This window comes from Heliangelus exortis, chromosome 9, assembly GCF_036169615.1.
Source record: "Heliangelus exortis chromosome 9, bHelExo1.hap1, whole genome shotgun sequence".
NCBI lineage: Eukaryota > Metazoa > Chordata > Aves > Apodiformes > Trochilidae > Heliangelus > Heliangelus exortis.
In genome coordinates this window covers 15,295,298-15,311,861 of record NC_092430.1, presented here as the reverse complement: position 1 = coordinate 15,311,861, position 16,564 = coordinate 15,295,298, and the positions used below count along the sequence as shown (strand labels likewise).

Sequence of the window (16,564 nt, the reverse complement as noted above, 5' to 3'; positions counted from 1 at the left end):
AAGACCAGGCTCTAGTGAAGACAACAACTGAGTTCAGTGTAATTCTTGGTTTGTTGGTATCAACTCCTAGTTCACCTTCTCCACAAAAAACCATCCCCTACTCTGCATTTACTACTGTTAGTACTGAGCCACTCAGTCACCTCTTTCTTTCTCTGATAACACTTTCAAGACAAAATTAAATATTTCAGAAACATTGCATTTGAAGTGGTGGATGAAAACAGGGGCAGGGGCAGTTGGGTCAGTGTCACATGGGGTTAGGGCAGGATATTTAGTCCTGCTCTAAACCTGGGACACTGACCCAACCAGCAAGATTCAGAATTTTCCATCCAATAAACAGAGTTTATTTTTGTCTACATAATTTTAACCTTCTGGGCACTAACATTTACCCTCTGGTGAGGACCAGGAATGCTCTCAGAAAATCTAAATAAAGAGACTTTCCAAGAGATTAGTTCTGGGATCTATTTATTTCTCCAGTATCTGAGTAATACCAATTCAAGATTAAAGATAAATAAGCACCAATAATAGTAATAATACAAACAATAATGATTATCTGACAGTTCTACTACAGGTCTCTGTCTGGGATGTGTCAAATAAATCCTACAAAAACAAGACTGACTGGGCAGACCTTGCTGGACAGGTGGTGGCTGTGGTGAGAAATAGCCTCAGTAGGCTGCTCTCACAAAGACTTCTATGTATTAGGGTTTTGTACATTATTCTGTGTCACTGCAATGAGATGCATTAAGTGAAATCACCACCTTTCCCCCAAAGACTATGGGGTACCCCAGGACAGGACACTGTTGTCTGCCTTAGTCCATGCAGCACTGCAACATGAAGGAAAGTGGAATAAAACTTTAGTGGAAAACATCAGCCATTGAGGGAAACAAGACTAATTCCTAAAGCAACTTCATTGGTTACTCCACAATCCCTAGATAGGTAATCCAGATGTCTGTCAAGGAAGTAAAATACTCTGTGCCAGTGCAACAGCATAGAGGTAGGCAGCAGCAAAGAGATACTTGAAGTGGAAAGAATTTGGTGGAGATGTCTTAACCACCATCCTGCATTTTGCACAGGTGCTCAGAGACAGATGCCTTGGTGGTAGCATTGGCAGAAGACAGAGCAATCATTCCTGGAGTGGTTAGAGCCCTGCTTTTATGTACACAAGTCTTCTCCCTTGAGTTTGGATTCTCATAAATAAAAACTTTTCAAAGGCAGAACTGGAGTAGGGCAGTAATTTGTATCACAAAGGTCAGTATAATTTGGGTTCTCCCTCTGGTTTGTTTTACTGGGTTTTTTTGTTTTGTTGGGGCTTTTTTTTATTGTTTTGTGGGGGTTTTATTTGTTTGAGGGGGGTTGTTTGGCTGTTTTTGGGTTTTTTCTCTTTTTTCCTATGGTCTTTCAAGTCATTACTGTGTCTATGTTTCAACTCAGAAATTTGTGTGGTGTGGGCAGGCAGGAGAACACAGTGTAACACAAGGACAGGCTCCGAGCACAGTCCTATCAGCTGTGGCATGGCAGACCTCTCAGAGAAGGTAATGACACTATGTAGAAGTTCTCCCCAAACAAGACCACTGGAAAGATCAAGCTGCTTGTATAAAGTTTGTGTGATCAGAAAAGGATTTAAAACCAAAATAAAACAACAGTTTTAAAGAACAAGTAGACAGCCTCTTCTACAACGTGGAAAACCTAAACATTGTTTTATGCTTGCAGCACATGAAATCATGACAATAACAGAACTGTAGACATCTAAGACATCGTGGGTGAACTCCAGACAGACAGAATAAACCAGATACAGTCAAGACTCTTTCACCTTTAGCTCCACCAACAATCTGGCATCATTAAGAAAGGAACAATGCCCTACATCCTGGAGACTTGTTTTATTTATTGTTTTAAACCCAAGCACAGACTAAAAGGCTTTTCCTCATCTAGACCCAAGTCTGGTGATCACAAACCACCTGTGCATGATTCCTGCTGTGCTTCACTGATGTGCAATGGGGCATGCAGCAAGTAGGAAGAGGAGACCACTGTGAGTCACCATTTACAAACTGGGAGCCAGTGCTCAGTAGCAGAACACCAACATACAGAGAAAACTGAAAAGTGATCACCCAGCAAACAGGGCAGGGGATGCTGTGGCTGGGAACAAAGTGAGATGAGGGAAAGATATGTCCAGGAAGGGTTAGTAGGGTAGAAGATAAGCAAGACTTGGTTTTGTAATTGATAGAGCAATAAACTCTTCCACTTGCAGTTGTCAGCACAAGAACTGGAAAGGTCTGTCACAGGGTTCACTGCAGACCATCTCCAGCAATGTCCGATACAGCTACTGAGTCAGCAGCTCACAGCCAGCAAACACCCTCACCATGTACGTTTTCCCCCTTTTCCACTCACACTCAGAACTAGAAACCCCAAAAAGATCAGAGACATCATGGCTCACAGGCTAAGTTTTAACAAAGAAAAGATGACTAAGGCAGCAAAGCAAAGAAGTTGTGATTCATAAATTATTTAAACTTACAGAGATGCCCTCCACACTCACCTACCAAGCCTAGAGGGTATTTCACTGATAAAGACCAAGCAAGCCAGCATACAGCAGAGTCACAGCGTGAGGCAAACTGCCCTTCTGCCCATGGGACATGACATCAGAAATCCAGTGAAGGACCTTTTCTGCCTGGGCTGGACAGCCCACTACATGTACTAAAAGTTAAATCCCACATTCTCATCACCATCACTGTCTCCTTAAAAACCATAGCACTCTAACTGCCTCATCTAGCTGTACCTACTATATTACTAAATTACCAGAAAAGATCAGATATCCTAGAAAAAGGAGGAGTCTTCTTACTTGCAAAACATACAAGAAAGCTGCAAAGACACGTGAGCACATCTGGAGTCGGGTTAATTGTTCAACACAGTTCACTTATGAATCTCTGTAGAGCCTGCAGTCAGCCTCAGAGGCCTGATCCAGGGCAACCTGATGGCTCTGTTGCTCCTAAAGCAGCAGAGGCACATGGGGTGCTGGCCAATATTTGGCCTGTGCATCTGTCCAGCAGGACTGAAAGCCTTTGCTTTTCATACCCCACAGGAGTGTTGCAAGAATTAGCTCATGTTTATTCAGCACTATTTTTCAAAGCACTGCACAAGAGCCAAACTCTTCACTTTTTTTTAATCTGTTCCTTGTTTTGTCACTGCCTCCCAAAGGGATGCATTTCTTCCCTCCCAAGAAACAAACAAGCATGGGGTCAGCAGGAGTGGGAGGTGGGAAGGACATTCCAGGCTGCTCCTCCTCTCTCCAACCACAAATGCCACCAACCCCTGCTGTCCAGCCAGCCTGGCCGGGACCCTGTGCAAGTGCCCAGCATCCAGATCTCCCCACGCATCTGGGGGAGGGGCTGGACAGGATACACAGCAGGATGTTTAACCTCATCTCATTTCCTTTTCTGTTTTAAGGAGCAAAACAAGGGGGTCAAACAGCCCCCCCCTGGAGCTATGCAGCCTGCCCACAGCAAAGTAGGGGGGCTCTGCACAAAGCCTTGCTTTGCAGCTCTTCTTCTCAGACAGAACTTCAAATGGATGCTGCAGACAAGGTCTCCCTGGAGGGTTTGTGTGCCAAGGCATCCCAGCCCTCGGGGAACACGCCAAAAGCTTGGCACTCAGCCTTGGCACCAGGGGATGGTTCACATCTGAGAGTATGTAAGTGGTAGGCATTAGAACTCATGTTTTGTGCAAGTGCAGGCAAATCCATTGCAGGGCATTTTGTTCTGCACACAGACTTGTTGAGCCAGATCAGAAGAGCAATCCTGGGAACAGAGCTTGTGCAACAGTAGCAGTAGGGGGAGGATAGAAAACAAACCACAGTGGGATCCCCTGCAGGACAAAGCTGATCAGAGTGCTGCCTACAAAACCCAAGAGCATCAGAAAGGGTTAAAGAAGGTATTAAAAACAAACAGCATTAAGAATACCTTCCCTTGGCTACAGTGCCTAAATCCTAGGCATTCATGCAGATAGCAAGAACATCAGGTACTCCAGCAGAAAGCAGGAAACTGAAAGTGTTAGCATGAATTATATAATCTCCAGACATTTCAAAACCAAATTAAGATGAAGCAGACATAAGAAAAATTTTTGTTTTCAACACATAGCTTTGATAACTGTACAGTGCATATTTAAAAGAGGAAAATTGTAAAAACTCAGACCCAGTAAAATCAGAAATGGGAGAACAGACCATACTAGAAAAATCATCTGGATTTTTGTAGATTGATTATACTGACATGAGAAACAAAAACCCCATTCCTTAATTCTGAGGAAAGGCTCTTGATGAGCTGATGTGAACAAACATTGGTGCCTCTGGGAGAAGCCCAGAAGCAAAAGTCACTAAATTTTTTAGCATGGCAAATTTAGTGTCATTTCCCACAGATGGTGGTATTACCCAGAGCATCTTTCAGGCTAAGGTCCATTGAAAAATTCTGTCAGTATCACTGGAATCACAAACAAATCATCTAGTCCCTGCTCACTCCCAGAATTTCTTTCAGGAACTCCATGCAGCAGATGGACACTACATATTCAGCCCAGGCAGTTCTAGTCCCTGACTTATAAAAATGACATTAAGGCAGTACAGAAAAGGCAACATACCTAAGATCTTCCAAAAGGTTTTAAAATGCAGTAGCTGATGATTTGCCTTGTTCTGCTGCTGTTAGGCACTGCACCACACACACTGGCACTGCCTACGACAAAGGTTTACTTCTCCAACTAGGTATCTGTTTCAGCAGAACCATATTCTTCATGCTCCCCCAAGTAGGTCTTCAGCTATTAAGTTGTCTATAGCAACTAAAAGGTTATGAATGTGTTCAAATAAAGCAGAAATTAAGAGGGAAATGCTCCAGAAAGGTTTGAAACATTCAGCTTGGCATGAAATAAAATTCTCACAGTTTCTGGCTTTAGTACTCAAGAACAGGAAGACTTACTACAGGTACCTGGAGTGACACAGAACTAGTCTTGAACTAAAAAAAAAACAAAACAAAAAAACCCACCCTCAGCTATTCTGGTGAAGGATGGTTTTGTTCTGGGATTTTTTTTCTTCTTCTTTTTGGCAAGGAAATTCAAAGAATAACACTGTTTTCCTTAGGGAAGGTAGCTGCTACAAGACAGAAGTTACTGGAATAAAAGGATGATACTTAATATGTCAGTGGCTGCTAAGTACTGACTGTGCAGTATCTTGAGAAGTACTTCACATCACATCATCAGATCCCAGTAGCAGAGGTTGTATATACCTCCCAGCTTGCTGCACACTGACAGCTCCCAGAACACAGCATCAGTTCAGTTTGTCTCAAAGGGAAACACCTCTGGCAGAAGAAATTGGGATGTTACTGGGGGCTTTTCTCTGCAAACTCCACTGAAGGCAGATAATTTTCAGAATCATACTATGTTATACTATGTTATACCCAAAGACAAACAAAATAATTTCCCAAAACAACTCAAAAAAACAAAGAACAAGACAAGGCAAGACAGAGTCCAAGTTGTCATCGAGGATGCTGTGTGTCCAGAACAGGCCATGACCCCAGGTACACAACAGTGAGAGGGGAGGAAGGGGGACCATACACGGGTGACTTGAAACAGGTGGAAGGGGGGACCACACCAGGGATGCTTCTGGAGGATGGAAAAGAGGATAACCTTTTCGAGGGGCGAGGTTAAGAGGAACAGGGCAGGGGACAGTGTGATCCCTCCCGGGGGGAGGGATCGGGCAGTGCCTACCTGGATGTAGGCTCGCTGCAGGTAGCTGTAGGGCACCCTGCGCTGAAAATCGGCGCGCACCTCCTCGGAGGCGCGGTGGCGAGAAGCGGCTCCCAGGCGCGGCTCCTCGCAGCTCCTCACGCAACCGGCCCGCCGCAGCACCGAACCGAAGAAGGTCAGATCACCGCCGGCTCCCGGGCCCACCGCAGCCAACCGCACCTGCCCGCGGCAGCGCCGACGGCACCGCAAGCGGGCGGCCCGCAGCTCCCGCCGGCTCCGCAGAGCCCGCTCCAGGCACCGCGCAGCCCCCGCGAAGTCTCCGCCGTAATAGGCCTCCACGCCGCTGGCGTACAGCGCATCGAAGGGCTCCAGCCGCCCGCCTTCCCCCCCGCACCCGCCGCCCGCCCCGCACGCCGCCGGCAGCAGCAGCGGCAGCAGCAGCAGGGCCCCCCCCCAGCGTCGGCTCCCGGGTGCCGTGCCCGCCGCACCGGCGGGACGTGCCATGGGGTCCGCTGCGATGGGGGGTTCGGACACCCCGCAGCGGGGCTCGGTGCCGTAAGGTCCGGGAGCCCGGCACCGGGCAAAAATGTTTCGGTGTAGCGGGATCCGGGAGACGTCCGTGCGGTGAATCGCGGTGCGGCAGAGCCCGGGGGTCCGTGCGGCAGGAACCGTGACAATGGATCGCGATGCAGAGAGACGAAGATCACTTCCTCCGGCGACTGTTGCTCCCTCCACGCCCGGCCCGGAGCCGCCCTCCCGCCGCCGGCACCTCTTAAAGGGCCCCGAGCCACCGCCCCGCCCCGCCCCGCCCGGTCCGGCCCGGCCTCCCGCAGCGAGGCGGGGTGCGGGAGAGGGCTGTGCAGCCACCGGGCTGCGCCGTTCGGAGCAACGCCGCTCCGTTGCCCTCCCCGTCATTTTTCGTTATTTTTAAATGACATCGTGAAATTTAAATAACCCCGGGGTGATCGAAATGGCGGCAGCACCAGCACTTTCTCCCTTCCGTGCTCCTCCTGCTTCCCACATCCCCACGGCTGGCGTCGTTACGAGCAGGACCATCGACTGGTTTAGGTCGAAGTAACCTTAAAGATCATCTAGCCATGGGCAGGGACACCTTCCACCAGACCAGGTTGCTCCAAGCCCCATCCGACCTGGCCTTGAACACTTGAAGGGATGGGCATACACAACTTCTCTGAGCAACCTTTTACACCAGCCTCACAGAAAATAATTTATTCCTATTAACTAATCTAAATCTCCTCCCCTTCAGCTTAGAACAGGCCCCCCTCATCACTCAAAAAGTCTTTTCCCAGCTTTCCTGTAGCCCCTTCAGGTACTGGAAGGCTGCTATAAGGCCTTGCAGGAGCCTTCTCCAGGCTGAACAATCTGTGGCTCCCTCAGTCTGTCTTCATAGGAGAGCTGCTCCAGCCCTCTGATCACCATCGTGGCCTCCTTTGAATTCTCTTCTAACAGCTCTATGTCCTTCTTCTGTTGGGGACCCCAGACCTGGACACAATACTCCAGGTGGGATTTCACAAGAAAAGAGAGGAAGAATCACCTTCCTGAACCTGCTGGTCATGCTTCTTTTGATACAGTCCATGATGCTTTGTTTTGTCCCTTCTGTGAGGTTGTTGCTTGGAGCTATTTTTCACTGGGTTCTCCACTTTTGGCCCCTCTTTCCCTGACAGCCTCCCCCCACTGAGGATTCTGCAAATAAATCATCTGGGATGGGCACAGTGAGTGCCTTGTGAAGCCTTTTCAGCTTCCAGCTGTGTGTTTGTCTCACTTCCTCCAAGGTTTCTCTCTTCCAGTACTGCAAAGCTCTGCCTTGCCAAAAATGTTACTCATCTTTGAATTTTAAGGCATTCTTGTGACGTGATGTTTGGCGATACAGCCTAGTGACACGCAAAAAAAAAATCTTCATTGGCATTTTAAATAATCACAGTGTTGAACACCTGTCAGCAAGAAGTTTTTCATATTAATACAGTGAATTTGGCTGAAATCAGCTGTTTCTGAGTGAGGGGGAAAGGGCAAATCCTGGATCCCATTGCATGCTTTGCTATAAGCTGTTCTGGTTTCGAGCACTCCAAGGCTGTGTGTAGAGCACTGTACTCAGAAGGGTCTGACACCAGGGATTGTGGCCTTGGTGGTTTTAGACATTTCAGGGATATTTCTATAGCTGTTGGCTATCTTTTCATAGACTTAAATAGCTGCAAGGGGGAGATGCTTGAAACCTATTTGGTCCAGATTTTGTCATTGCATCAACCCAGGTGTTGCTTATGGTCATGCTGTGCTTCCCCCTCTGCTGCTCTAGTGGCCTTGATCAAATTGTTTCTCATTTATGCTGCTGTGCCCACAATGAGAAATAGGGCTGAGCACCCTCTCTTTGGGTGTCTTAGAGTCCATCACAAGGTCTATTTTATGACATCCACACATGCAGTGGCCCTGCGTAGGAAGGATTGCAGAATGTACATGAATGACTGGAGAGAAAACAGTCAAATGAACTGGTTTACTTCATCCTGCTGCATTTTAAAAGGACATGTAGTAACAGGACAAGGGGGAATGGTTTTAAGCTGAAAGTGGGTAGATTTAATTAGATAATAGGAAGAAATTATTTTCTGTGAGTGTGGTGAGACACTGGAACAGAAGTTGTGGATGCCCCGCCCTGGAAGAGTTCAAGGCCAGGTTGGATGGGGCTTTGAGCAACCTGATCTAGTGGGAGATGTCCCTGCCCATGGCCAGGGGGGCTGGAACGAGATGATTTTAAGGTCAGTTCTAACCCAAGCAAGTCTGTGATTCTGTGATTTTCTTATCCAGGTGTTTCATTGACAATCTTTTTTGAAACAGTAAAGATAACGTTCTGAGTTCTGACACTCAGCAGCCCAATTCTGCTGCACTTCCTTGAAGGTTTTCTCTGTAGGCACCTACTAATTTTAGGACCAGACTGCCCTTACACCTGCCTAGGGTCATGCTTTCTTTGTTCAGAAAAGTTTATGCTTTGCCTCACCTTGATGCTTTATTGCTACCTACTTGCATCAAAGAGCTCAAAAATAGCTGGCACATAGAAGACACTCAACACAGGGTATCTCCAGGACATGCAGTGCAGTTGTTTGTGCAACCACCTTTATTTTTATACCCCTGGTCACTGCCTAAATGCAAAGGCAGCAAGCAGATAGAAAGAAGTTGCTGGTCCCCCTACTTGAGGCCTTGTTCTTGCAGAAGATCTGAACTATAATAATTCAGCACTGCAGCTGCTACAGCCTGCAGCATGGTAGGCAAGGTGGGCTTGCCTGGCTAGAGATGGAAAGGAGCTGATTTAGAAGTCTTGCACATATAAAGGTGGGACTTTGCCCAGCAGAGCAATTACTAGTTTAGGATGTTATAACTCTGAACCAGGCCCCAAGATGCCTGAGATAACCTTCATGCCTCTAATGAAAGGAATAATTCTAAAAATGTAACAACTCAGCCCCTGTTCATATGTTGATCCTGGCCCCTGTTCAGTTGTTTTGAAAGATGTTTTCCTATGCTGAAGCATGCTTATTTTTGGGGGGGGGGAGGGGAAATCTCTGATGTATGGGTCAAACCACTGATGATTTGGCAACCAGATAAGAGTAAATTTTAGAATGCCTTTCAAAATGGCTTTTCTACATGCACATTTCAAGCAGACCTAAGTTTCAAGCCTTCTCTGTTTCATTTGTAGACTTGTGTTCATATTTAATTCATGGACAAATTTTGTAATTCCCAAATCAAACAGAGGTGACCTCTTCAGCTATGTACCTTGGTAAGAGAGAGTTCTGGCAAAGTGCACCACATCCTCACTGAAGGGCTTAGGTCCTTGCCTCATGTATAAAACTTCAAATGTATTGAATGTATCCAAACTGTTATTGAAGTACTTCATGATTGAGACCCAAATCCAGATCTCAGTTCTGTTGCATTACTGCATCAATTCAACAGCTTTTCAAAGAGTGTGGGAGTGATCAGGAATATCAGTAGATGTCAGGAAATTAATACCAAAGAAATAAATGTGCTGCAATAGTTATAATGTGCCACATTTTGCGACTCTCCTTCTAGGAAAAATCTACCGATGTGACATAAAACTAGTTGAGGTTTGAGAGGGGTGAAAAGATGAGTGACCAAGGAGGAATTTTCACTTTAAGTTATTATTCTTGTTATAGCAAGATAGAGCACATTGCAGCAGTATGTGGATGGTGGGAACCCAGGGAAGATGCTGGAGACACCACTCCATCTGCTTCAGATTGTACTTGTTGTTTCTTTGCTGACTTACAAATCAACTTCCCTATAGCTGTTCCACTGTACATTTGAGCCTGACTCTGACACGGTGGTCTGGATAGGTCACTGAAACTTGAGTTCAGCACAGGTAAACAGGAGGCCTTTAATTTTTCCTCATAAGCCTTTTCACTTTTACTCTCTTATAGCAGCAGGACCTGAGAGGAGCTGACTCCATTGTTTTCTCTCAGACATCTGATCTATGATCAAATGCTGTATGTTCTTCTCCCATAATCTCTGTCCTAGCAGGCCTCTATCCTGAAATTTCTTCTGGGCCTGTCCATCTTGTATCTTGCTGACAACTGCCTCTTTTTTAATGGCTTCCTCCTGATATCTGCAGACATTACCTTTGCAGATGGATAAAATGATTGCCAGCAAGGTTTTACTTACAATGCTGATCTAAGCATTGGATATCCTTCCGCTTGGATATCCTTCCTTTCACAGAGTGTTAAGGCCATGTCATGTTTTCCTTTTCAATAGCATCCAGTAAAGTTGCCTCAGCCCAGTCATGTGCTTGTCTACATCTCCCTCGACTACAGTCCATTATGAATACCAGCTTTGAAGCTTATTCTTCTCTTTGGTCAGGTATGGTCTGTCTCTCTGCTTCATTTCGTGGGGCTTGTTGTACTTCTGCCTCTTTTGGACAAGGTCTCATGCCCTAGAATTTGCCATCACTTCTCTTCTGCAGTGCAAACCAAAACTTACTTGCCAAACTCATCTCTGCAATGATCGCTTCATTGTGCCTCCAAATGTGCTTTAGTTTGCAGGCACTTTGTGATACACAGAAACTCCCTTGCTGGATCTGTTATAAAACCTTAATACAAGAGCACAGACAAGTACAACACAAGGCTCGCCCTTGGCACTCGGCAGAGAAATACACTCATATAAATCACATAAGAAGAAGATTCTTGTGTCTTCCCACGTGTAAACAACAGTATAACTGTATTAAATTCCAAGTGCCTGTTTACTTTGCTTACTAAGAAACTTGCTCTTTGTTGCCATTATAAATTTAAAAAGAATCCCACAACAACAATAAAAAAAAGTTCATAAAGTACAAAATACAAAATCACTGGCACTCTGGTGTCTTCGAGGGTCTGGCCACATGTCTGAATCTTTCAGCTTGCATTTTAAAGTACCTCCATGGCCTGTATTATTTAGGACAACAAAAATTAATAACACTATGGAATTATTATATTGTGCTCTACCTGGCACTTTTCCTACACTGACAGCACAAAAGGTTTTACATATTTAAAGACAGTTATGAACAGGAAGGTACCTATAAATGATATAAACTGAGAAAATGTAATCATTGAATCACATGACACAGTTATTTTCAATGCATAGTCCAGAGTTAATGAGACGTGTGAATGGTTTCATTGTGTAACAGTCTGAACTTCAGCTGCAAGCTGCGTCAGTTTCAGTTTCAGAGTGTGAACAGGGTTCAATTCATGAAGGCTGTAATTGGACTGAAGTCAGTGACATTGTCAAAATGATGGGTCAAGTGTAGAGCATGTGCATGCACAGCCAGAGCCTGGTTGTAGCTCCAGGAGGTCCCACACACAATGACTGGATGGTGGTGGGACAGCCTGGATGAAGTGGCGTGTTTGAGTAAGGCTTGAAGGACATGAACATCATCATCTAGGAGGCATAAAGATAGAGATGACACTTGTCTCCAACATGAATCTGTATGGTACCCTGTGGTGATGTGTGTAAGCGGGCAGGTGAGAGACTGAAAGACAGTCAGCTCACTTTCACAAGTACTGGGTTCCTTGTGTCTCATTAAATCCAGACTTTGCATTGAAAATAGCTGTGTCATATGATCTGATGATTAATTTTTTTCACTTTGTATCACTTATACTCTTTCACACTCCATCTTTCTTGTACATTAATTCGGTTTGGACTAATTCGACCAAGAAGTATAAGTCAACATCCACAGCCTGATCATCTGCAGTGTAAGGGAAACTGGAAGAAATGGTGTGCAGTTAAGTATAAGTCGGTGTAGGTCTGTACCTGCTCCCTGATCCCCTCAAAGACCTGCCTTGGTTAAAAGTCAAAAATCTTCATGAGGGTGAAATGACGTTGGGGCAGATCAGGGACACACTGGGCATGCAGAGATGGAGGCCCAGAGGTGGTTAAAACTAAAAATACTTGAAAGTGCATTTGGCAGAATCATTTTTACAGCAAGGTGCTAGGTTTTTATGGCAGTGGTTTCCATCCTAAAGAATCCTAAAATGCTCTGCTAATGCTATACACATAAAACTCACTTTACCACAGCTGCTAGGCAGACAGGTTGCTGGCACACTGCTTCCCACCCAGATGTGGGAAGCGAATAACCAACCCAGAACATCTCAGTAAAATCCAGTCTTAAGGGAAACTACCCCTGGGAAAGGAAACACAACTTGAATTCTTGACATTCTGTGTAATACATAGACCTCCTTGGTTCTGGTCTCTCCTCACAGATGTAATTCTGGAGTGCTGAAGCCAACTGTGCAACCCCAGGGTGAGAGGAAAAAAATAAGACTTCAGAGTTGGGCTGGCAGTGTGCAACAGACCAAGCCTTGATTCTCCTGGGGGTTGGTCCATTGCAGCTGCTCCGTGTTGCTTGGTACCATCTTGGTAACACACACCAGCAGTGGTATGTCCTGGCTCCCAGCCCATGAGACACTTACCATCATTTATCAGGCTTAATGGAGAAGCCCAGCTAAAGGGATACAGGAGACTGAGGGTCTGTCACCAGTGAGGGTGTGCAGGAGATTGAACCATCATTCCTCCTCTCTCTCCATCCCTTGTTCCTGTATGAGTACCTTGGGAAAGCTGGGCTCTGCACAGGTAATATGCAGGGCCCTTCCTGATGGATGAAGGGCTGGGAGGGCTTGAAAAGGTGAAAGGAGGAAGGAGACTGGAATGGGTGGCTGAATAACATGATTATTTTCAGAGCTGCTGCAGGCCAGTGGAAAAACATTCAGTGCAGGAACAATTCTGCCAATCCAAGCAAAGACATGGTCCCTCACGCTCTTTTCTTTTTCCTTCTCTTCCCTCACGGTCAATTTTTAGGCTTTGTTAAAGCTGAAGTAAATCAGGACTAATTCCCCTGTGGCAGCATATTCACTTTGGTTTCCCAGTGGTAGAAATTACAGAAAAGTTGGGTATTGAAGGGGTGGGATATGTTGGAGCAGAAGTGTAAGGATGCAGAGTGACTGCAGTTTGCTCAAGGTCAACACTAAAACCTGCAAGAACAGACTCTGCCTTGAGAATCTCCCTGTGCCACCCTCTCCTTCCCTCCTGTGGGGTGCCAAGGATGCCAGCTGTGCCAGCTGGTGGTAGCACTGCAGAGGGTGCCTGTCACATCAGCTGGGGAACATATGTCAAGAGCAGCAAATCCAGATGGTGATAATGAAGTGGAGAGGAGCAAATATCCTGTCTCCTTGAAGTGTTCCCTGTAATTGGAGAAACTGCAGAAGAGAAACACTGCTGAAGAACGGGAAGGGAAATTGCTTCTGTGTTCCCTGTGGTGCAGTGCTCTGTGAAAGCTGATGTTGCTGTGATTAGTGGCTGTTTCTCCTCCAAGGGGAAGAGGAGAAGGCCTTGAAGAGAGCTAAATCACTAAGAACCAGCTGTCCTGACTCCCCTCCCTGAGGCCTTGACAGGGGACACCCTTTGCTCAGTCAGGCACCAAAGGTGAGCACCCCAGCAGAGAGGGTGTCACTGGCACAGGCTGTTTCCTACAGCTTCAAAAGTTTCTTCAGGGCCTTTTTTGGCTGAGGGTGGATTGGGAAGGAGGAGGAGGGACATGACAGATCTCAGCCCTACTGTAATCACCAAAAATAGGCCCTACTGTGCAGTTGCTCCCTCTCTTGTGGATTGCGTTACCTTTGGGACTTGTCTAAAAAAAGATTTAGGAGTGTAGCCAAGAGGAGATCTCTGGATACAGTAGCAAGGATTCTGTTTTCTGTAATTTTCTGGTTTCTGTAATATAGCTACTAGTGAAAAATAAGTAAGCCACAGACAGGGCTGCTTTTGTATGTGCTCCTTGCATCGACAGTCTCAGCTGTTAGAAATTAGAGTGCGGTTATTTCTTTGACCCCTGTAATTTCTGCAGAGAAAAGTGATCTGGTCTCACAAGCATCCCCCCAGCCAAGCCATCAGGAGTAGGAGTGAAATTTTCCCAGTATGCCAGGCCAAGAGTACTTTTTGAAGTATATGGCCAGAGAAGGACAGCTGAAAGCTTCAGCAACCTTTTGCTGCATTCATCCGTCATACTGTGACAAGTGGATGGCTCGATTGGGCTGATATTTTCTGGAAGAAGGAGTGAAGTTTCTAATGAGAAGTGGGATTTTAATGGCAAAAGAGAGACACGAAGGCTTTAATCTTTGAGCCAGTGTATGTTCCTGTTTAAGAAGATTCTGACTTTATTTGTCAGGAAAGATTGCTGTGAACCCGGCTTTGCAAATGGCCAGAATGTATATTTATTTCTTCAAACAGCCTCTGTTGTTATAAGCCAGGAGGGTCCCTCTGAGCAGCAGCTGCTGAAGAGGCTGGCGGGAGCCCTGAAACAAAGGTCAGCAGAGCATTTCACAGCAGGGTCTAGGGCATTTTCAAGGGATTAGCAGCTGGTTGGGTGGAGATGCGGTCCTAAAATGCATCTCAGAAGGTCCTTGGCCACAACTGGATGCTGATCTGGGAGTATCTCATATCAATAGGTCTAGTGCTGTTATGACTACAAGCTTTTGAAATAATGCATGCTTGGAAATGCTGGGTTTGGTGGTTTTTGAAAGGAGCTGCATGAACAGCCCTGGAGAGCATGTTATCCTTCTGGCTCACAGCTGAAATCAAGGACAGCATTGCTAAGGTTTTCTTCCACGCTTTTTGCCATTGTGTGCTTGAGGATCTCAGCTCAGTTTGCAACTTCAAAGGCAAAAGTGAGTATTCATCAATGGTGCCCCTGCTGCACTACCAACAGCAACATTTACAGTGCAAATGGCCACATATAGGCAAAATATAAAGCTCAGGCTTCATTATGGGATTTTCCGCTGGAACGGCCAGCAGAAACCCTTTTCTGCCAAGGGTAAGCAGGATGTGAGAACAAAATGGGGTTTATACCCCATTTGGGGCTTGGGTCTCTTCTTGCCACTTAAGCCAAGACAGAATTTTAAAACCCTTCTTTATGGCAGTCCTTGAAGGGACAGGGCAGACCATCCATCTTTGGATGGAGCTCCAGGCAGGCTGAGACAAGAGACTTGACAGCACCTTTCTGAGGGCACAGGACTCCTACTTCCCTGCCAGTATCTGTCCCCATGGGACATAAATACTCTCTCTCACATGGGTAGGCTCCAAAATATTCCTTTTCCACACTATGGAAGAAACAGGCAAGGCAACAAAAGCCCACTCTGACAGCTCAGGGGTGCTCTCAGACCTTCGACAGAGGTGGCACAAGAGCCATGGAGAAGGACAGCACAGCCTCCAGAATGTTTTGAATGCCAGTGTGGTAAATATTATTAAGTGCTGAGCCCTGCAGCAAAGTGGGTAAATAGGCAAATCATTACATTGGATAGATTCCTTCAGCCTTTCACACATCTGGGTTGAGCTCTAAAAGTGATGGAGCCCAAAGAGAGAAGAAATCAGGGACAATGGAGTATGTGATCAAGCCCCTTTAGAAGTCTTAATGAATAGTCAATCTGCTGAGATCTTACAGGAATTTTCAAGAGCCTCTTGTGCTAATTTTCCAAACTTCTGGAAAAAAGGAGAACCAACAGGGATTTTGTACCTATTTAATTTTATGGAGTGCATTGAGTTAGGGTGGATTTGTTTTCTGAGCCAGACATAATTTCAAACTATGTTTTGTGTTTCTTCATTGGGGAGGTGGGGTACCATTTTATTGCCTTGTGTAAATTGCTTCTTATTTTACTGAAGCACTGAAACACTTGGCAAGGCTACAGCATCCCATTATCTTTCAATTGGGTGGGCAACAATTCCTTAAACAAACATAAACCCTTATTAAACTCTCAAATGCCTAGAAATAAGAACAACTTAAGAGCAGGAACATCCAGTATGCTGCAGGTAATGAAGAAATTAACATGCTTTTTAACTATTGTATTGAACACATTTAAACATGGAAAACCACCTTGAAAGATAAAATAAAAATGAGGCTGATGTTAGCACTGCCTGCAGTGTTTTCTTGTTGGTTTTTTTTTTCTGCTTCCGTTTCTGTCTACAAGCATGCTACATTTGCTGAACAAATCCTAAGGAACTGCTGATATTTTGCTTCCAGAAAAATTTGCAAATATTAATCCAGTAGGGAGAGACGGCAAAGGAGAGGCTGGCAGAGCTCAGCCCCCTGGAGAGGGATCTGTGCCAGTGCTGAACTCTGCACTGGGGCTGTTGCTAATGCCTCTTTATACACACACGGGATGAAGACCAAGCCCACAGCTAACCCCCATCTGCAGCATTTGTGCTTGTGAAAGCTGACCTCATCTCAGAATAACATCAGCACATTCATCACCAGGAATTTGTGAGTCATCTCTGGGAAACTTTTCTCCCTCTGCATTAACCATCTGAGCAGAACAGCTCATGC

At 45.7% G+C, this 16,564-nt stretch overlaps 1 protein-coding gene across 3 annotated transcripts in view; it reads right to left on the bottom strand.

Annotated features, from left to right (window-relative positions):
* The window catches only part of P3H2 (prolyl 3-hydroxylase 2), an 89,057-nt gene that overhangs the window by 61,754 nt on the left and 10,739 nt on the right, over positions 1 to 16,564 (bottom strand). For 2 of the 3 annotated variants that reach the window (XM_071752319.1, XM_071752318.1), the window contains exon 1: positions 5,734 to 6,482. The exons of the other annotated variant lie outside the window; for it this stretch is intronic. In XM_071752319.1, the coding sequence (XP_071608420.1) occupies positions 5,734 to 6,216 (483 nt within the window). In that variant the 5' untranslated portion in view covers positions 6,217 to 6,482. Of the gene's footprint in view, positions 1 to 5,733; positions 6,483 to 16,564 lie in introns of those variants that run through there. 3 annotated transcript variants of the gene reach the window in all.